Source organism: Polyergus mexicanus, unplaced genomic scaffold (assembly GCF_030449975.1).
Source record: "Polyergus mexicanus isolate NDT 795.1 unplaced genomic scaffold, iyPolMexi1.0 SCAF_5, whole genome shotgun sequence".
Taxonomy (NCBI): Eukaryota; Metazoa; Arthropoda; class Insecta; order Hymenoptera; family Formicidae; genus Polyergus; species Polyergus mexicanus.
The window spans coordinates 11,284,962-11,302,090 of NW_027223325.1; the positions used below are offsets into that span (position 1 = coordinate 11,284,962).

The 17,129-nt window shown below is 36.6% G+C and overlaps 3 protein-coding genes and 1 non-coding gene across 5 annotated transcripts; 3 read left to right on the forward strand and 1 right to left on the reverse strand.

Moving 5' to 3' along the window:
- Positions 1-88: 88 nt before the first annotated feature.
- Positions 89-3,517, forward strand: LOC138933485 (uncharacterized). Of its 2 annotated transcripts, XM_070296216.1 has the most exons (5): positions 89-173; positions 265-663; positions 734-890; positions 2,351-2,486; positions 2,713-3,517. In XM_070296216.1, exons 1-5 carry the CDS (start codon positions 100-102, stop codon positions 2,721-2,723), a joined length of 777 nt encoding a protein of 258 aa, XP_070152317.1. In that variant the 5' UTR covers positions 89-99; the 3' UTR covers positions 2,724-3,517. The 2 variants fall into 2 exon arrangements, with proteins under 2 accessions (XP_070152317.1, XP_070152316.1); XM_070296215.1 differs by lacking the exon at positions 2,713-3,517 and having other exon boundaries at positions 2,351-2,663.
- On the forward strand, positions 3,413-14,171 carry LOC138933484 (uncharacterized). Its single transcript, XM_070296214.1, has 10 exons — positions 3,413-3,430; positions 6,501-6,859; positions 6,955-7,072; positions 8,964-9,181; positions 10,630-10,730; positions 10,948-11,096; positions 11,189-11,437; positions 11,625-12,129; positions 12,400-12,915; positions 13,317-14,171. The coding sequence occupies exons 4-10, from the start codon at positions 9,097-9,099 to the stop codon at positions 13,755-13,757; spliced, it is 2,046 nt and encodes a 681-aa protein (XP_070152315.1). The 5' UTR covers positions 3,413-3,430; positions 6,501-6,859; positions 6,955-7,072; positions 8,964-9,096; the 3' UTR covers positions 13,758-14,171.
- Trnaq-cug (transfer RNA glutamine (anticodon CUG)) lies at positions 13,914-13,985 on the reverse strand. The gene has a single exon. It is a non-coding gene; the product is annotated as a tRNA-Gln (tRNA).
- A 919-nt stretch (positions 14,172-15,090) lies between the features above and the next one.
- LOC138933764 (uncharacterized) lies at positions 15,091-16,891 on the forward strand. Its single transcript, XM_070296757.1, has 3 exons — positions 15,091-15,391; positions 15,892-16,014; positions 16,098-16,891. Exons 1-3 carry the CDS (start codon positions 15,222-15,224, stop codon positions 16,273-16,275), a joined length of 471 nt encoding a protein of 156 aa, XP_070152858.1. The 5' UTR covers positions 15,091-15,221; the 3' UTR covers positions 16,276-16,891.
- The last annotated feature ends 238 nt before the right edge of the window (positions 16,892-17,129 follow it).

Below are 17,129 nucleotides of genomic sequence, written 5' to 3' on the forward strand. Positions count from 1 at the left end.
TATTTTCACAAATGCAAGATAGATTATAAAATATTGTTTATGTCTATATTTAAAGAGAGGTTGTATTAATTGATTTATTTCAATATATATATATATACAATGACACGTGTATGCATCTGTTGCAAATATCGTGTAATTCAAACACATGTCATGACAGACATATCGCTCTACGGGTGAGTATTTTAGTACCTGACTATTGACCTTCTGACTATTGTATCCCGATATTCAGCGCGAAAAAAACGATCCGCAAATGATTCTCTCAAGGTTACCAAAAAATGACGAATTATTGAAGAAATGGTTGCTTGCGATCGGCAAAACGGAGAGAAAAATCTGCGAATCCTCGCGAATATGTTCACGTCATTTTAAGGAAGACGACTTCAGATACAGCATAGTCGGAGGCAAACGATTTTTAAAACGAGGTGCGATACCGTCTCTTCATTTGAATGAGGAGAGCAAGGATGATCGGCTCTCTGACACTGGACACGTGGTGGAAACTATGGACAACAAATCGTTAAATATTGCAATATCGCAAGTAGATGCTAGAGAAGATAATCAATTGTCGAGTATTATTGGAATGAAGATACAAATGATTGCTGAGGATACATTCAAGAATACTGAATTTGTCGCTCACGAATGCGATGGTAAAACACAAGTGCCTGAAAGGTAAGCGATACAATGATGCTCTTCCATTGTATTTAATAAGAAAATGTCACATAGAAGGCTTTTTCTTTAGAATATCAGCTTCTTCGTTAGACTCTTCTTCTTCAAATGAGCCAGAGAAAAAATATAAGAAACATTTATATGACGTTCGATGGGAAGAGATTTCTACATCTCCGGTACAAGCTAAAATTTATTGGGAAGTGGCAATTAAAAGAATTACACGGCAAAAGGTAATGCTGAGAAGCTTACGACAAAAAGTCAAAAGGTTAAAAAACACAATCCTAGAGTTACAAACTCGCGTCAAAAAAGCAGCGAGTAGTGACTCGTAGTGAATATTGTAAAAATTGTAAGAGTACATCAATAAATTTTTAATATTTTTAATTATATATATCGTGTGGGGACAAATCTAATATATATAAATTATACACACACATTGTAATAATTTGCTAATAATTTTTTGTGTTCTTTTCTATATATATTTTTTTTTTCTTTTTAAAGTTAAATACATATGAATAGATAGCTTTTTTTTATTCATTTTATATATCTATATTATGCTTGTGGAAAACTTTAAGCATAGAAAGTATAAACAGAGCAGATAGAGTTCCTGTTTGAAAATCAATGAATTTCTAGGGATATATACATAGACCATTTGATATGTATAAAATATAAATATTTTACGTCACATTTACTTAATTATTGTAATTATGCAAAAAATAGGATCAGTATTACGTCCCATGATAAACACGGTTACAATCATTATGTATCTTGGAAATAGTTATCATCATTTCCTGCTAGGGAATACATTAGCTCTATTGTATATATTGCGATATACGAATCAAGAAGCGCTTGCGAGAAAGCATTTATCATTTCATAAATATAAATTGAAACAATTTATAATAATAATTTTTTTAAAAATAAGAAAAGGAAATGCGCGTGTCTCGCCTCATTTGAAATTTATTTAAAAATTATGATATTTTGTAATTTGCAAATTTTGGTATATTTTATATAGGTACATATATACTATATATGTAAAATACATAATATATTATAAACACGTCCTTTTCCATTAATAAAATCTTTTTCTATCTTGAAAAAAAACAAAGAATATAATCAATTATCAGAAAATGTCTACTGAAAAAATCTGAGAAGCTTGTAATTCTCATGAAACTTTTTTACCTTAAAAAGTCAGAAAATTTTGATGGAAAATTTATTGGTACCCAAAGAATTTAAAAAAAAAAATTGTTTCATATATATTTTTTTTTTTTTATGTTATAAGCAGTCGGCAATTTATCGATTGATCAAATTACCAATCAGTACAACGATATGTATCCGTATTTTTCTTTACAAGATTCGAGGGAGTTTTTCAAGATTTGAATAAACATTCTGATTATATATATATATATATATATATATATATATATATATATATTATTTACTATTATTATATATATTATATATATATTATTTGTTTGTGTGATATATATTGTTTTTCTAATTTTTGAACAGATGTTTTATGTCAAATTTTCAAACATTTTAGTGCTTCGCGTCGATTTTATCTACATCCGATTTGAATTTGAATCGCTATAAATTCGAAATTTTTTGTCGATAATCTATCGATGACAAAGTGTGTCAGACAAGCATGGAATAGACAACACAAACACCGAATGACTTGTGATTAATGTTTTTGCAGACGGCCGTTGTCGAGGACGAGCCCATGGGGAGTTCTCACTGTTTTGTAGTGGACCATTTGCCACTCACCCTTTGGACATTTGTTACGAGTTGTTGGGCGCTTCGATTACTATCACCTTTTGGATTATTTGGAAACGGTATTGCTACTATCGATTCTATGCAAAATTTATAAACGTTGTAACTTTATCAAACTATTTCTTCACTTTAAATATGTATTACTTAGATTTGAAATATTAGAATGTAAATAAGCCGAGCTCGAGTCAATCATTCAAGAGCTCAAAATATCTTTCGCATCATATCCAGTAAAAATTTTAAGATGTAATAATCGAGATGTTTAATATAATTTTTTTTTTTTTGTTATAGCGAAAATTTAGAATTGGTAGAAAATGTATAAATTTGGGTAGAGGAATTATATATTATTGCACAATTATAAAACTATTTGACAAAATAATTCTGCAAGATTCTCTTTAAAAGAGGAATCCAATTTTAATTTCGTCGAAGAATCTGTTATTAAGATTAGGGGTTTCTCGACAAGATCCTGCAACAAAGTGGCTGTTGCGACAATAGGGAAATCGAAAACTTTTGCACGCACCCTCGAATTCAGGATGCTAATTGGTGGGTGGTTAGCTCGTAGCCACCAGCAAGTTTTCCAAGATTTATGAGCGCTGCGGCTAAAGGCGTGAATAAGCCCGGATCACAGTGGGTAGGAAGGGTAACGCAAGATTTTGAATTAAATGTCAACCGCACGGATGAGACACGAAACTAACATCGTCTAGCCGCGATGTCTGGGAATAACGACTCTGCCAGCAACTTCGCGCATTATTTCCATCCAGTAATAAGTTAACGACAAATGTTTTGCGATGACCTGAGCGACGCGACGATCGTCAAGTATAGACGAGATCTATAATAGATTCGAAAATTGTCGATTCATTGCAGTTGGTGATTCATGAATTGATAAATTCGGAAATCTAGATATAAAAATAGAACGAGGATCGTCTAGGAAATATGGAGAGATTCGTCGATTTAAAGTTTAAAGAGAAGATTCAGAGATGCGGAGTTGTCTGGAAAAGTAGGAAGAAAGGTACAACTTTTATTCCATTTGAATAATTCTGTTGAACGAAATTTACATTTTAAGAATTAAGATAATTCAGGGTACTCTTTTTGAAAAAATGGGACGATATATAATATATTCATTTTTATAATTCCCTCTGTAATGCGAAGATGTTTATTAAAATTAATTACGTAGCTTGTTCAGTTTCTAATGAGCCTTGTGTACCGGACGAAAATTACAACTAAATTGCAAAACACGGGATTTCGTCGTAATTATCACTTGTTAACCGGCTTTGTCGTCTATCGCTGCTGGTTCGCGCTCGAGCGAATCTCATGTTGGTTTATCCACGCACCCGTATACGTTACCGTTAAAGTATGAAAAATGATGTATCTTGCGCGGGGGGCTTAATGGTCCATCCCCTTTTTCCCACGCACGTTACTCGCGCGTACTCGCCGCGGCGAATCGCTTTGAAAAATAATGATTCTATCGGTAAATATATCCCTTTCTGATAAAGTATCTTTATCGCGAATTGCCGGAATCGAGGGTGGTTGAGGCGAGAAAACTAAATAAAATAAAAATCAGCGGAATCAGCTTTTGCTGAATATTCCTCCCTCGAGTATTGAGTTAGATCCACGAAATTTTTATATACAGTGTTCACATACATTCTTTGGATTTTTTTAAAATTTTATAAAAATACGATATATAATATATGTATAATAAATGTTACATATATCTTCACTCGCGCAAAAAAAAAACAATCTTCCATAAGAAATAAGAAAAACGAAGAAAAGCTATAAATTGGGGGTGACGAAACTCGGCAAGATGCAAAGTCCGTGGGGCAAGTGCAATGAAAGTGCCATTTGGTACAGCACACACGACGCTCACCCCTACGACTGGCACGTGCCTCGAATATAATTTATTGCAGTTGGAATTTTGTGGGGTGGCCCGCGGATCCCCCGTGTGCTCTTTGTACCTAGCGACGGGCATGTACAAGCCACTTTTGTTGTCCGCTCGATATACCAGGATCCCGCCAACGATGACGATCATCATTCGAGCACTTGAGAGAGAATCGTCGTTGTTTTATTCTCATAGAGAACAAGCAAGGAAGTGAAGACGTAGCGACAACTAATTAGAAACAGAAAGCAAAGGGGGACGGGGCTGGGGGGGGGCTGTGTATTTAAAATATTAAAGACTTGTTATTATGAAATTTTTAATATTAAAATCGATTTTTATTTTTAATGTAAGAGAAAAATTTTTACGTACTTCTTAAAATAAATTCAATTAAAACATTAAATACAATTGGACCATAATCAGATCTAAAAATCGATTAGATAATTAATTGTTACTCTGCTCTTTCTAATGTTTAAAAATTATTTGTCTCTGTTCGATTACTCAATCACAAATACTATAAAACCAAGACCCGTGTGTTTTCTCATCCGTTCAATATCGACGCTTTCTAGTGTCGCCCTAACGAGCCTGTTTTCCTTTTTTTCTCTCCCTTTCTCTTCGTGTGACAACCCCCGCCTTCGCCCCTTCCGGTTGACAGAAAGAACGCTCGTGGCATATATCGCCTGCGACGATATATCGACTTCATACGTGTCGCACTTGGAAATCGCGGTGGTTTCGTCCCAATAATTCGGATCCCGTATTTTGGCGAGAGCGGCGCGTAACGCGGGAGCGAATCCTGGCTACCCTCATCGCCAAAACAACCACCCTCGCGTACGTGAGCGGGATGTGTAAGCGGGATCGGGGAGTGAGAATCCCAAGTTTCGACTTTGTGAAAAAGTTCGACGGTCGTCCCTTCATACTCTCTTTTTTTCAGCAAAATACCACCACCCGCGATATCGAATCGCCGCCGTGTGCTCGCGGTTCGTGCGTCGCCTCGTTCGATTCGAGTTTATTTTAGGTCCGACTTGAATGGGGTGCGAACTGAACCTAAAAGAAGAGAGAATCGATAGTAATTATATCAGAAATAAAAAGTAAATAACCGAACGGAGAAATTGTCGGATTAGCCGGGTTTAAGAAGAATTTATTTAACGCAATGCGTTTTGTAAAATTAACTTAATTCTTAATCTTCGAAATCGATCTTTCTAATATACGGAGAAAATATTATGTAATTTTTTGTAGTCGTAAAACATGCTAATATATAAAAGAAATCACGATATTTTTATTCAATAATATTATATATACGTATATTTTACAAAGGAGCATCGTAATTGTTCAAACATTCTGATACACAAACAAATTGCATAATTGTTAACGAACAATAGAACAAATGTATAATTTACAATTTTTATAATAAGAAATATTTTAAAATGTCGCTATATTTTAGTTTTAAAATAAATTTAAAATGTAGAATGTATAATTGATTATATAATTTGTATTGTAAAATTTTCTCCGTGTAAAAATTCTCGGAGTCCTTCAATCCTATCGTTTTCATCTATTTTAATTTCCGAATAAGACAGCAATCGGATAGTTAAAAAATAAATCGTATATTTAGAGTTAAGTTATATGGAGTAGGTCTTTTTACACTGCGTGACAGATATTTTTTTTGTACCACGCTGGAAGGGTGAAGATCTTTTCGGCGAAGATGCAAAGATTCTCCTCGAATTAAATGGCACCTTTCGAGATTGCCCCTTTCACGATTTCCGTTTGTGATATCCTTAAAGTGTATTAGATCTCGTCATGAGTCCCACGGGAGCAATCTCTTAGAAAGTTTCATTCGAATTTGGCCTCCGCTTATACACATATATCCTTCTTATCGTGTCTGTCGTCGCTAGAGAAATTCGAGATGAAATCGATCGAAAAATTATCAATTCATAATCTAATTTTCATTCGCACGCTATGCATAATATTCTATAATTGAAGTTGTTTACGTTCACAAAAGCGCTAGAAGAAAAAAAAAACAACAATAATAATATAATATTGTATTTTATAATACATATTCAAAAATAACAATGATTCAGCATTGTTTCTCGAACAATTTTTAAAGATTTTCCCGAATTTTATTTCTCATTTATTTCGCCTTTATGACGTTCGCCGAATCTGGAATATCGCGGCGCTTTATTTTTTTTATTGTTTCTTTTTTTTTTCCTGCAAGGAGCAAAAATATCATTGCGAGAGCTTTGTTAACGGAAGCACGCGCGGATTCTGCGTGATGCATCGACAACACGGCGTGGGAGTCAGCCGGGTGGAGCGGCGCGAGGGCAGAGAGGGAGATGCTGCTGGACCGAAATCTGTCCCTCAGTCGTGCGCGACGCGCCATATGCGGTGGACCATTTGTCAGCCCGCTCACAAAGGCCAATAATCTCGCGTGACACGTGTGTCTCACCCCCGATAAAAAGCGTTACGCGTCGCGTCGCGTTTATGGAGAAGTTTTTCCCGCAACGCGCGACAGAGAGATTTCGAACGTCGCTCGGTACAGATTGTTTACAGGACGCGGGATTTCCAACAATAGCAGTGCGTAGAAGAATTATCTCTCATTTTAATCGTCTTTCGATATTAAATTTAGTTAAAAAGGTTTGAAGAAATTTCCGGTTAACGCTCAATTGCAGATTTACGGGCTCAGATTCGCGAAATGTTCCCGCTACCCTGTTAGTTCGATCCGGAACACGTGGTACTCGCCGACGAAGAAATTCCATGGAATTTAGAGTATCTTGCGATTTTAAATATGTAAGTCATATGTTTTTATATTTATACATACATATATGTGTACTGTATATGAAATAATGCGATAATCTCGTGACTGTCATAAGTTATTCTCGTGCTTTCTTTATATCTGCCGTAAATGTATCTTTCATGACTTTGCGATAAGTAGCATAAAATAAACTCGGATTCAACGGTAATGGTAATTAAAGTTTAATCCTTTTAATTATCAATAAAATTAAATTATTTAATATACTCCAGATTCGTTGGAGAGAATCCGTAATTAAAATATGATGCGATCGCGACGGCGCATCGTTTGTTAAATAATGCAAACTTTCGGACGAAATAAAGACTCGTTCGAAGTAAGAGCTTCTTACTTATTTAATCATCGAAAGCGCCATAGGAAATTAAAGAGAGTCGACGGAATTACGCGCGGCGCATAATTAAAGCGCTCATTCGAATAGCGTGAAAAGAAGAAAATAGAACGGTGTACGAGATAGCCTCTAATTTAACACGAGATTTTAAGCACCTGCGTTGTAAATATTACGGAAATCTGGATAATTACGGCCTAAGAGGGGGAGGGATAAAACACCAGGACTCGGCCGGGTGCTGGGCTTACATTTATTAGGGGCGAACAAAAGCGGCGAGATAAGAGCGCGCTGAATCACGGCCCGATGAGACACGAGCGTGTAAATGTGCTTTCGGTGTAGAGCCGTGAGAGCACACTTAACAATTGCTTAAAATAACCAGGATACAGCCGCACACTCACGGCGGAAAATGGCCGTTGGGCGCGTGCCGCTAAATTCGGACCAAATTCGAGAATCGAGATGCGTAGCGCCGATGCAATTTAGGAGGACGTATTTTCAGTCGGACGTGTCGTGTATGTTTATATGTATTTGTAGTTATTTATTTATTTTGCACGCGAAAAATATATCCAAGTGATACGCGCTTACGGGAAAAAAGAAAATTAACAGCAATATATATATATATATTGTATTTTTATAAAAAGTAATGTATACATCTTTTATCTTTTATGTATAGGTATGTGTGTTTAATTTTTTTTTTTTTTTTTCAATAAAAGCTTATATATTATATATATATATCTTCTAAAAATATATATTATATATATTTATATATATGTTATATTTTTTATAAAAGAGAAAATTTTATGCACCGATTCAAATATCGCAACTTTCTCATTAAAATTATCATCAATTTTTATTAATACTGAGGTTGGGCACAAGAAATTACTAAAGATATCGATAAGAACCAATTATCGTGATCCTTCTGCTGGAAGAATAAGTTAATTGGGGAGATCTTTACAAACTTTTCCATGTTTCTGATTTGCAAAATAAGAAAATCTGATAATTTTTTGGTTTTTTTTTTTTCTTTCTACGGAGAGTTTAGCCGCTTATCTCACCGAGGGAAAGAGAGACAGAGAAAGAAAGAGAAATCTCGGGAAGTTCTTAAAGATCGGGGCCATTTCTTCGGAAGGGATCACTGGCCGTGACTTGTCTCCCTTCGAGACGGCTTCAAGAACTTTGGAATTTTTCGTTTCCACGGAGTTGCAAAAGCTCGCGTCGGGCTTACATGTATATCCTTGGTTCCTTCTCTACCCGCTTATTCACCCGCCATCCTTCAACTTGATCCAGCCTTTTATTTTTACACCGCTCGTCTCCTCCCGTGAGAGAAGATACGCCGAATGAATCCTAAATGAGTAGACGAATTAGAAAGGAGGTGAAAACTACGAACTCTTAATTCTCGGTGTCAGCCTCCATCGTTTTTATGATGGTTTGAAATTAATTTCCATTTCACGTCTTATATATTCAAGGAAGAGGATGAATAACTGAGAGTTAATGATTGCCGTAATCGCGTGAGATAAGTTTTCGACGTCGCTTCGTCGTTTTTCATTTCTCAGATAAGACGTACCTCTCGACAGTCGCCTTTATGAAGGGTAGCGAGCCTTCGCGATGAAGATGAAGAGAAAATGAGTAAAACCGGAAGACGAGGCCGCGCAGGGAGAACGTGAAATAGGACAAACCGCGGCGAAGATGAGATACGAAACTGCCCTGTACCTGCTCTCGCTGCTGATCCTGCCGTTCAATGATCCTTCGTGGGCTTCCGCCGAGATCAGAGGTTTGCCGATCGATTAATGTTTGTTCGTCAATTAATTGCTATAATAAATGAGATATTTATCGATTTATAAAAATTGATAATATTATAATTTTCTTCGTAAAAAAATAATTATTTAAAGAAAATATATAAATTTTTTTCAAATATAACCATGTTATTTTTGTCATCATACAAATATGTTCGAATAACCGGGGATGATTCGCGGATGATTCGATAGAGGAGAAGCTGCAATCCCGATAGAAGCTTCGACGGCAATGAAATTGCCTAGCTTAATGAAGCACGAGGGGCGAAACTTCATCGAGAAAGAACGTTAATCACCTTTGTAATGGAATAACATTCGCCTAGATGGAGGGACAACGTATTTAGCGCCATCGTTATAAGGTCGCCGCTCGCTCAGGAGAGAAAGGGGAGGGAGTGAGGAAGAGACTATCTTTACGTTACATAAAACGAAAGATCGAAAATCAAGATCGCGCATAGAAATAATTCATACATTATTTATAGCGATAATAAAATAAAAATAAACGCTTTTTCACGTATTCGATGCATCAAAGGAGTCGTTAGTTTATGACTATTCATGTCCCTCGTAACGAGAAGACCGTCGCATACAGAAGCTATCGCCCGAGGATACTTCATGTAATTAATTGTATGCATTGTCACGCGTTTGTGATATGGATAGCCTCTGCAATGATCGTATACTACTAGTATTGTAGTAGACGTTAAATATAAGTACATTTCTTGAGAAATATATGATACGATTTCCATATCACAAAGAAAATGAAGAAAAGATATGTCGGAATAAAGATATATGTATTAATTAAAAGAGACAACAAAGAAATGTGATTATATATACCTACATATTATTTTACTTGCATTCGCACAAAATAATATTATGATTTTGTCGTATTCAAGATTAACATTGCCGATGCGTGCGTTCTGCAATTTAATGAAAAGTGTTGTGGAACGCGGGAATTGAACGATATCGATCTATTAGGCACGAGATATATACGCGTATACTCGCACGCGATAAAATTAAGATGACAAATATAGCCGAGAGTCGAGAAGTACACAGAAGCATTCGGGTACACGACGCTTCGTTTCAGCGAGATCGCCGACATCAATGGCAATTAATTAGCCGGTAAACTCTGAGCAATTTCATCAATTCGATGCAGTGGAGAATCGTTGAATAAATAAGGTTGTGTTGTCATCGGAAATACCGGGGGCGGCGTTTCGATAACCATTTCTCGCAACGTCTTGTCTTCCTCCGCGAAATAAATTTATTTGAGCGAGATCGATTCTGAGACCCCAGGGGGATCTGAGATACGGAAATGAGCCAAAGAGAAATGAACGAAAGATTGTTGGGGGGTAGCTGAACGATCAATCTGAATTCCATCTTATCCAAAATATCTATTTATTGCTATTACACACAGCGTTTTATTTTTCGCGTTACGTAGGATGCAATCGCACCATCAGAAATTCGGTCGGCTGGATTCGCTGGACAGGACGAATGGGACGATGCATTGTGCGAATCAGAGCGCCATTAAGAGATCCACAGGTTAATACGTACATAAATCGCTGTTGTAATTATTTTTCATGTTTTACTTTCATGTTTAATTTTTCAATTTGTAATTTGCAATAAAAATAATACAATATATAATAATAATGTAAAAAATTGACAATAAATCAAGAAATACAAGTAATAAAAAATAACATAAGAATTGAAGTAGGTAAAGTAGCAAAATTAATCGATAATTAATTTCAATTCGTTGTAGGTGATCGAGGTGAAGGTCAGGAGATTGCAGGTGGGTTTCCTGAAGGAAGCTCGATGCGAGGGAGCGTATTTTCAGTTCTCGGACAGCGCGGACGATCCTGACGACGAGACAGGTCGATATTGCGGCCACGTGACCGGGAACGTTACGAGGTACTTTATTCTTCTCATACATCTTGTCTCGTTCTTGATTCTCTCAGATTCTCGCCGCTGATATTATAAAATCACATATGTTTTTCACGCAGGCTATTTCTGCGACGTGGTCCGGATCTGACCATCACTTTGTCGTCGGACGCGCATTTTGCATCGGCGAACCCAGTCGTCTTCTCCGCGCAGTTCTCCATCCTGCCAGCACGCCTGGCGATCGAACGTCATCGCGGTTACTCACCGTCCTCGTCGCCCACGTGTCCCATGGAGTGCACTGTACGGAACGAGCGCAGATCCTGCAGACTGACCTCGCCGGGCTATCCCAGCGTCTATCCACGTGGAATTAGGTGCGTGCAAATCACTAATAAGATTGCTGATCTTTGCCGGAATTCCGGAATCAGAAATTCGCCTATATAAATTTGATCGTTTTATCAAATAGCGCCAAAGAAGTTAGATGAAAATGAAAAATGAAATGCTAAATTTTTATTAATTATATCGATATTAGTTATATATCGAAATTATTTTTACACACAGATGCAGGATTGCTTTAGAGTCGAGCGCCGGTCGCTTTAGGATAGGTGGTCAGCCGGAGGATCTTTTCGACTTGATGAACTATAGCGATCAAGAGAGTTGTCAAATGGAAGATTGCGAGGACTCCCTAGAGTCTGAGGGAGTCGCTGGATCGTCATTCACGGCCCTCGCGAGGCTCACGAGGAGCCGGGATCGTTTCCTAGCGGATGAATCTATTATCGAGGACGATCGATCGAGGAACGAACACAACTGTCGAACGAGACGCAGCGCGGAAACGAATGGACAATTAACGAGGCGGAGGCACTACGAGAAGAAAGCGACACGGCGGTACGGAGACAGGCGATATCATCACAAAGAGCCGCCGAATAGGCCTGGCACGAGCGAGCCGAGACTTCGCATAAAATCAATGCGTTCGAAGATAACGAGGCAGGACCAGCGAAGGGTCGTTCCGAACCGTTATCTCAATGGCGACCCTGAAAAGCCGAATGAGACGTTCGGTAGCACGACGGTAAGTAACTCGTTCAAGCAGAAAAGAGGGGTATTAGCGAGCTTTCGCTAATAACTTTTCTGTACAAAGTACATTAGTTACGCACAAGTATATCTGCAATAAAAATTAAATAGCTTTATTATTATTAATTATTATTCTAATTGTTCAATTACTTGATTTAAAATTTTATTTTGATCATTAGATAATTGCGATTATTACGTATTTATTAATTATATTTCTGCATCTATATTTACTCTTTTGTAATAGATATATCTTGTATAATTTATTAAGGTATCAAAGTACAAATATCCCGGAAATGACCAATCATCGGAGAACATCACGTGCGATGGCGGCGATTATCTCGCGCTGTTGGAAAACGTGAATGGGAAGATTCTCGAGATTTCCAAGTTCTGCGGCAGCGGCCGTGTACCGCGTATCTATTCGCGCGGGAAGAACGTGATTCTGGAGTTCTTCGCCCGAAAAGACGGCACTGTGATACACGATGGTTTCCAAGTGACCCTGCAGGAAGAACGCGTCTCGCAAGAAACGAAACACGCGAGATGCGAGTTCGTGTACAGGAGCTCCCGGCGTAACAGCAGGGAGAACATCAGATCTCCGCGGAGCTGGTATCCGCCCAATACCGTATGCACTTACAAGTTTCTCGGTAGAACCACGGAAAAGGTCTCCGTTCATATAAAGATTCTCAGAAACGAGCTCGACCACGAGAAATCTGAGACTAACAATAAACGAAACTTTAGCCTCAACTATTGCCCGGGGAATGAAATCACTGTTTATAACGGAGCACAGGTAATTTTTATTTGTATTTTAATCACTTTTCTCAAGTTATACAAATCAATAAGTATTTATAAAAATTCATCCTACGAGAATCAATTTCTAATCTTTGATATCTCTTAATAATGCAGAGATAAATGCATCTTAATTATTGATAATTAGATGGATACATAAATGAAAAATAGTAAAAAAAAAATCGATAATTTTACATGACCGATTTATTTTATTTAAAAGGTTAAACAATTTGAATAATATGAAATTTTAAGAATTAATAAAAAATTTTAACAAACTCTTAGATATCTTTACTAAATAACTTCTTATACAATTTATTTTTAAATTTATTTATTATTTTCACGAGATTATTCTGTCAAGTTCCGAGATGGCTGTGTCTTAAAAATCGACAACAATTTGTACAGGTGAATGGTAGCTTCCTGATGTGGTCCTATTGCGATGTGTCTCACTGGGACATCAACAACATCCAAGTACCTTTGACGTCTAGCGGAAACGAATTATTGATCCAGTACTACAGCGCCAAAGGGTCCTACGATGGTCAGGGATTCACTTATGCCGTATCCTACCGATTTATCAAAAAGGAACAAAACTTCACCGGGACGAAGCGCAAATATAAATCGATCTCGTTGAGACCCGTCAACCTGTCAACTCTCAACCTCAATAACACCGATGTCGATTACGAATGCGACAATAGAATCGGCACGTTCAAAAATTGGTTCGCGGTACTGATGGTCTTTGGAGTAGTGTCTTTCGTCGGGGCTGTCGTTACGATAGTCACTCTGACAGTCAAATGCTTGAAGATCAGATCGACCGAGAAGAAACTCTTGCAAAATACAAAACAGTAAAGTAACAAAGTTTCATGTTACCTTTCTCTTTTTCTCTCGTGTCATCCACTGATTAATATAATGTAATTAAAAGCGGAATTCGTTTGAGAGACGAAGATATTGGAAATTTCGAAATTTGAAACCTCGTGTTGAAATGGCAAAAATAAAACTCTACTAAGGTCCCACCGAGACTTGAACTCGGATCGCTGGATTCAGAGTCCAGAGTGCTAACCATTACACCATGGGACCTTGGTACTTTTTCTACGAACAATTAAACGGCACATGTAAATATTTGCGAAAAAATATTATGAAAAACTGTTAAAAGACGATTAGACTTATAAACGAATCACGATAGAAAGACTAATTTAAAATCGCGTCAACATCTTCTTGACACATTTTACGGCAATGAAGATTTTTCTCTTCTCGACAAATAGAGAATAATGTACAATTAATGTATATCGAACTGAATTTTTATACGTAATATAGGAAACAATAATGAATCATAATAAAACACGTATAATATAAGCAGACGATAAACAGCCAAAATTATCAATTACTAATGCTAATAATTATATATGTGATAGTCTTTTTTCTATTCTACAATATATTTATATATTATACGTGAAAAGATCTCATTGTCCAAAACTATATTATATCTCGCAGAGAGAGAAAAAACTGATACTTATTATTTTTACGTATGCAAGATTTTAACAGTATCAAATAAGAAAAATTAAAACAATTATTAAAAAGCAATTAAGAAGATTATTTGTGCAGTAAACAGTATTGCGAAAGAAGATAACGCGGATTTTTTTTTCTCCAATAATTGAGATAAATTATACTTATTGTTAGATATGGAAGACACGCGCGGCAACCCGTTATACATACATACGTAGTATCGATTATTGGAAACAAATCTCTTGCAAGTATAAAATTTCTTATGCAAAAAATACAAGGTATATCCCATTCCAATAATTATCAGACTGAGAGAAATGAAGAAGCAAAAAATGTTAATAGCGGTGCTAATTATATAACAATTTTCCAATTAAAATACAAATGCGCGGAAGCTATAAATCGATTCTACAGTTATTTATTTATTTACAAGTGTTTTTTAATAAATAATTCCTACAAGTACAGGTTTTATTAATACATACAAGAGACTAGACGAAAACAAAAAAAAAGCGCGGAGAAATTTAATTATATAAAACACAATTTTTTTATTTATAACACTCAGGCATTCTCATTTTGTCGGTAACATCACATACGTGCGCTTGCCGGTACGTTACCGACTGTGTCCGACTATGGATTCTTTCTCGCGCCTGCGCGGCGCTGCGGTAGCGAACGCAGTGACTCATGTATGCACGCTCTACGCAAGGTTATAGGTTATAGACGTAGGAGCAAAGTCGCGACAACGGTGTAACGTATCGTCCACGTATCCTTGTATATTATCTTTAAACAAGTTCGACACTCGTGGAAGGCTTGACGAAGATGGCACGCGCGGATGGAAGTGGTGATGCCGATTGTAATTCGATCATGAAGAAGCTCGGCCTGCAACCTATCACGCGATGCAGCCTCGCCAAGTTCTACGTGCCGGCACTCGGCACCGCCTCGTATACCGCGATGTCCATGAATGTCATGAACCCGAGCCTCGTCGTCAAGTAAGTAGACAATCCGGATATTCCGGCTGTTATTCGTGTGTATAATATACGTCACGCAAAGTTAATTATTGTCGAGACGAAGTGTAATTTGAGGATGAATCTCTCTCTCTCCCTCCCTCTCCCTCTCCCTCTCCCTCTCCCTCTTCGCTTATTACGTAATTCCGATCGCATGCAATTTATTGCGTGTCGTTACGATAGATGAATCTTCGACGTTATGGATCTTAACGCGATCAAAACAGATGTATCTTTGTACTTCCATGTACGATCGACATAGAATGTCTCTCGAAGCGAGATAAACATGTAAATAAATAATGTAACAGAAAGTAGAAAAACGAATGGAACAAATATATAAAAACTAGAGATGTAAGAGCTTGAGGATTGAAGAATTAAAAGTTTTAAAGATTTAAGTATCTAAAGATTTAATTATGAAAAAAATAAAGATTTGTTTTTATTGTGCTATCAAGAGAAAGGACAGTCAATAACGCAGTTTACCTTTTCAGAGTATTTCCAAAGAGGGACATTACAAATGTCTTATTGGTTGGTACCCTAGTTGGCACCGGATCATATATTTACACACGTGAGCATGTAAAAAGTGCGCCGCAGTCTATAAGAGTTTTATACAGGTAAGAATTAATATTGGTGGTACACATAAATGCAATATATTCATCGAATTATATTTCTTATTTGTCAAATTTATCTTTTTTAGTGTTACCGGTGCGGTATTATTGAGCTTGGGATCCGTTTTGATGTGGGCGGTGATACGTTCTATAGTGCCGCCAAGTCCTACCATTTGTACGATAGCTGGTATCGGCACTGGGGTGGCACTTCTCAAAATTGGCTCGAACTATCTCGAGTTTGTCGACAAGCAAATAGCGAAAAAGTAGGCTGTTTCCGTTATATACTTTCTGTTTTCTCTTTTTTTATTTCAAACTTGTATTTTAAATTATTATGGAAAGAAATTGTGTTGAACAATACGATGCTTTAAAATAATATTGAATTTTGACTGAAATTTCTACAGACGCAAATTATACGAAAGTATATCATCCTTTTTACCAAAACTTTCATATTTATATGATTACATATTTACATGAGAGGTTACAAAAAAGGGGACGAGAAATGTAAGTCAATATTTTCATGAAAGCTCGAATTGTCATATTGTACAAACTTGCGCTATCAGCAATTCCAGTGTTGATAAATTTTTTTCGTCTGCTAGTGAATGTGTTAAGCATTCGCTACTTTTTTCTCCTCGACACACCGACAATGTTACCGATATTTGATAAATTGTTAATTACGCAAGATATATTTGCAATATGCACGCACTTTGTGAACTTATTAGAGAAATCCCGGAAAAAATATCGCAAGAGTCGAACGAATGTATTTACATTTAGTTGCGGGTAATTCCGGAAAATATGTGCGTCGTATGTTTTGTAAACTGTACAGCATTCACAAGGGTGCATTGTGTAGATAAATGTCACCATAAATATATATGAATATACCGTATGTGACACAAATTCAAATCTATAGGAAAAAAAGATATGTTAACACTTACCTTATCTGAAAATTCCATCGACATCCGCATCTCTCATATATTCCTACCGTAAAAATAAGATATAGATAATATCGAGATTTTAATCTGTCGGTATAAAAATTTATTGCGATTAATTGCGCAAATTATCCTAGGACTGATTAAAAGGACACGATAATCTTTAGACAAGTTTCTTGTTCTTTACTTATTAAG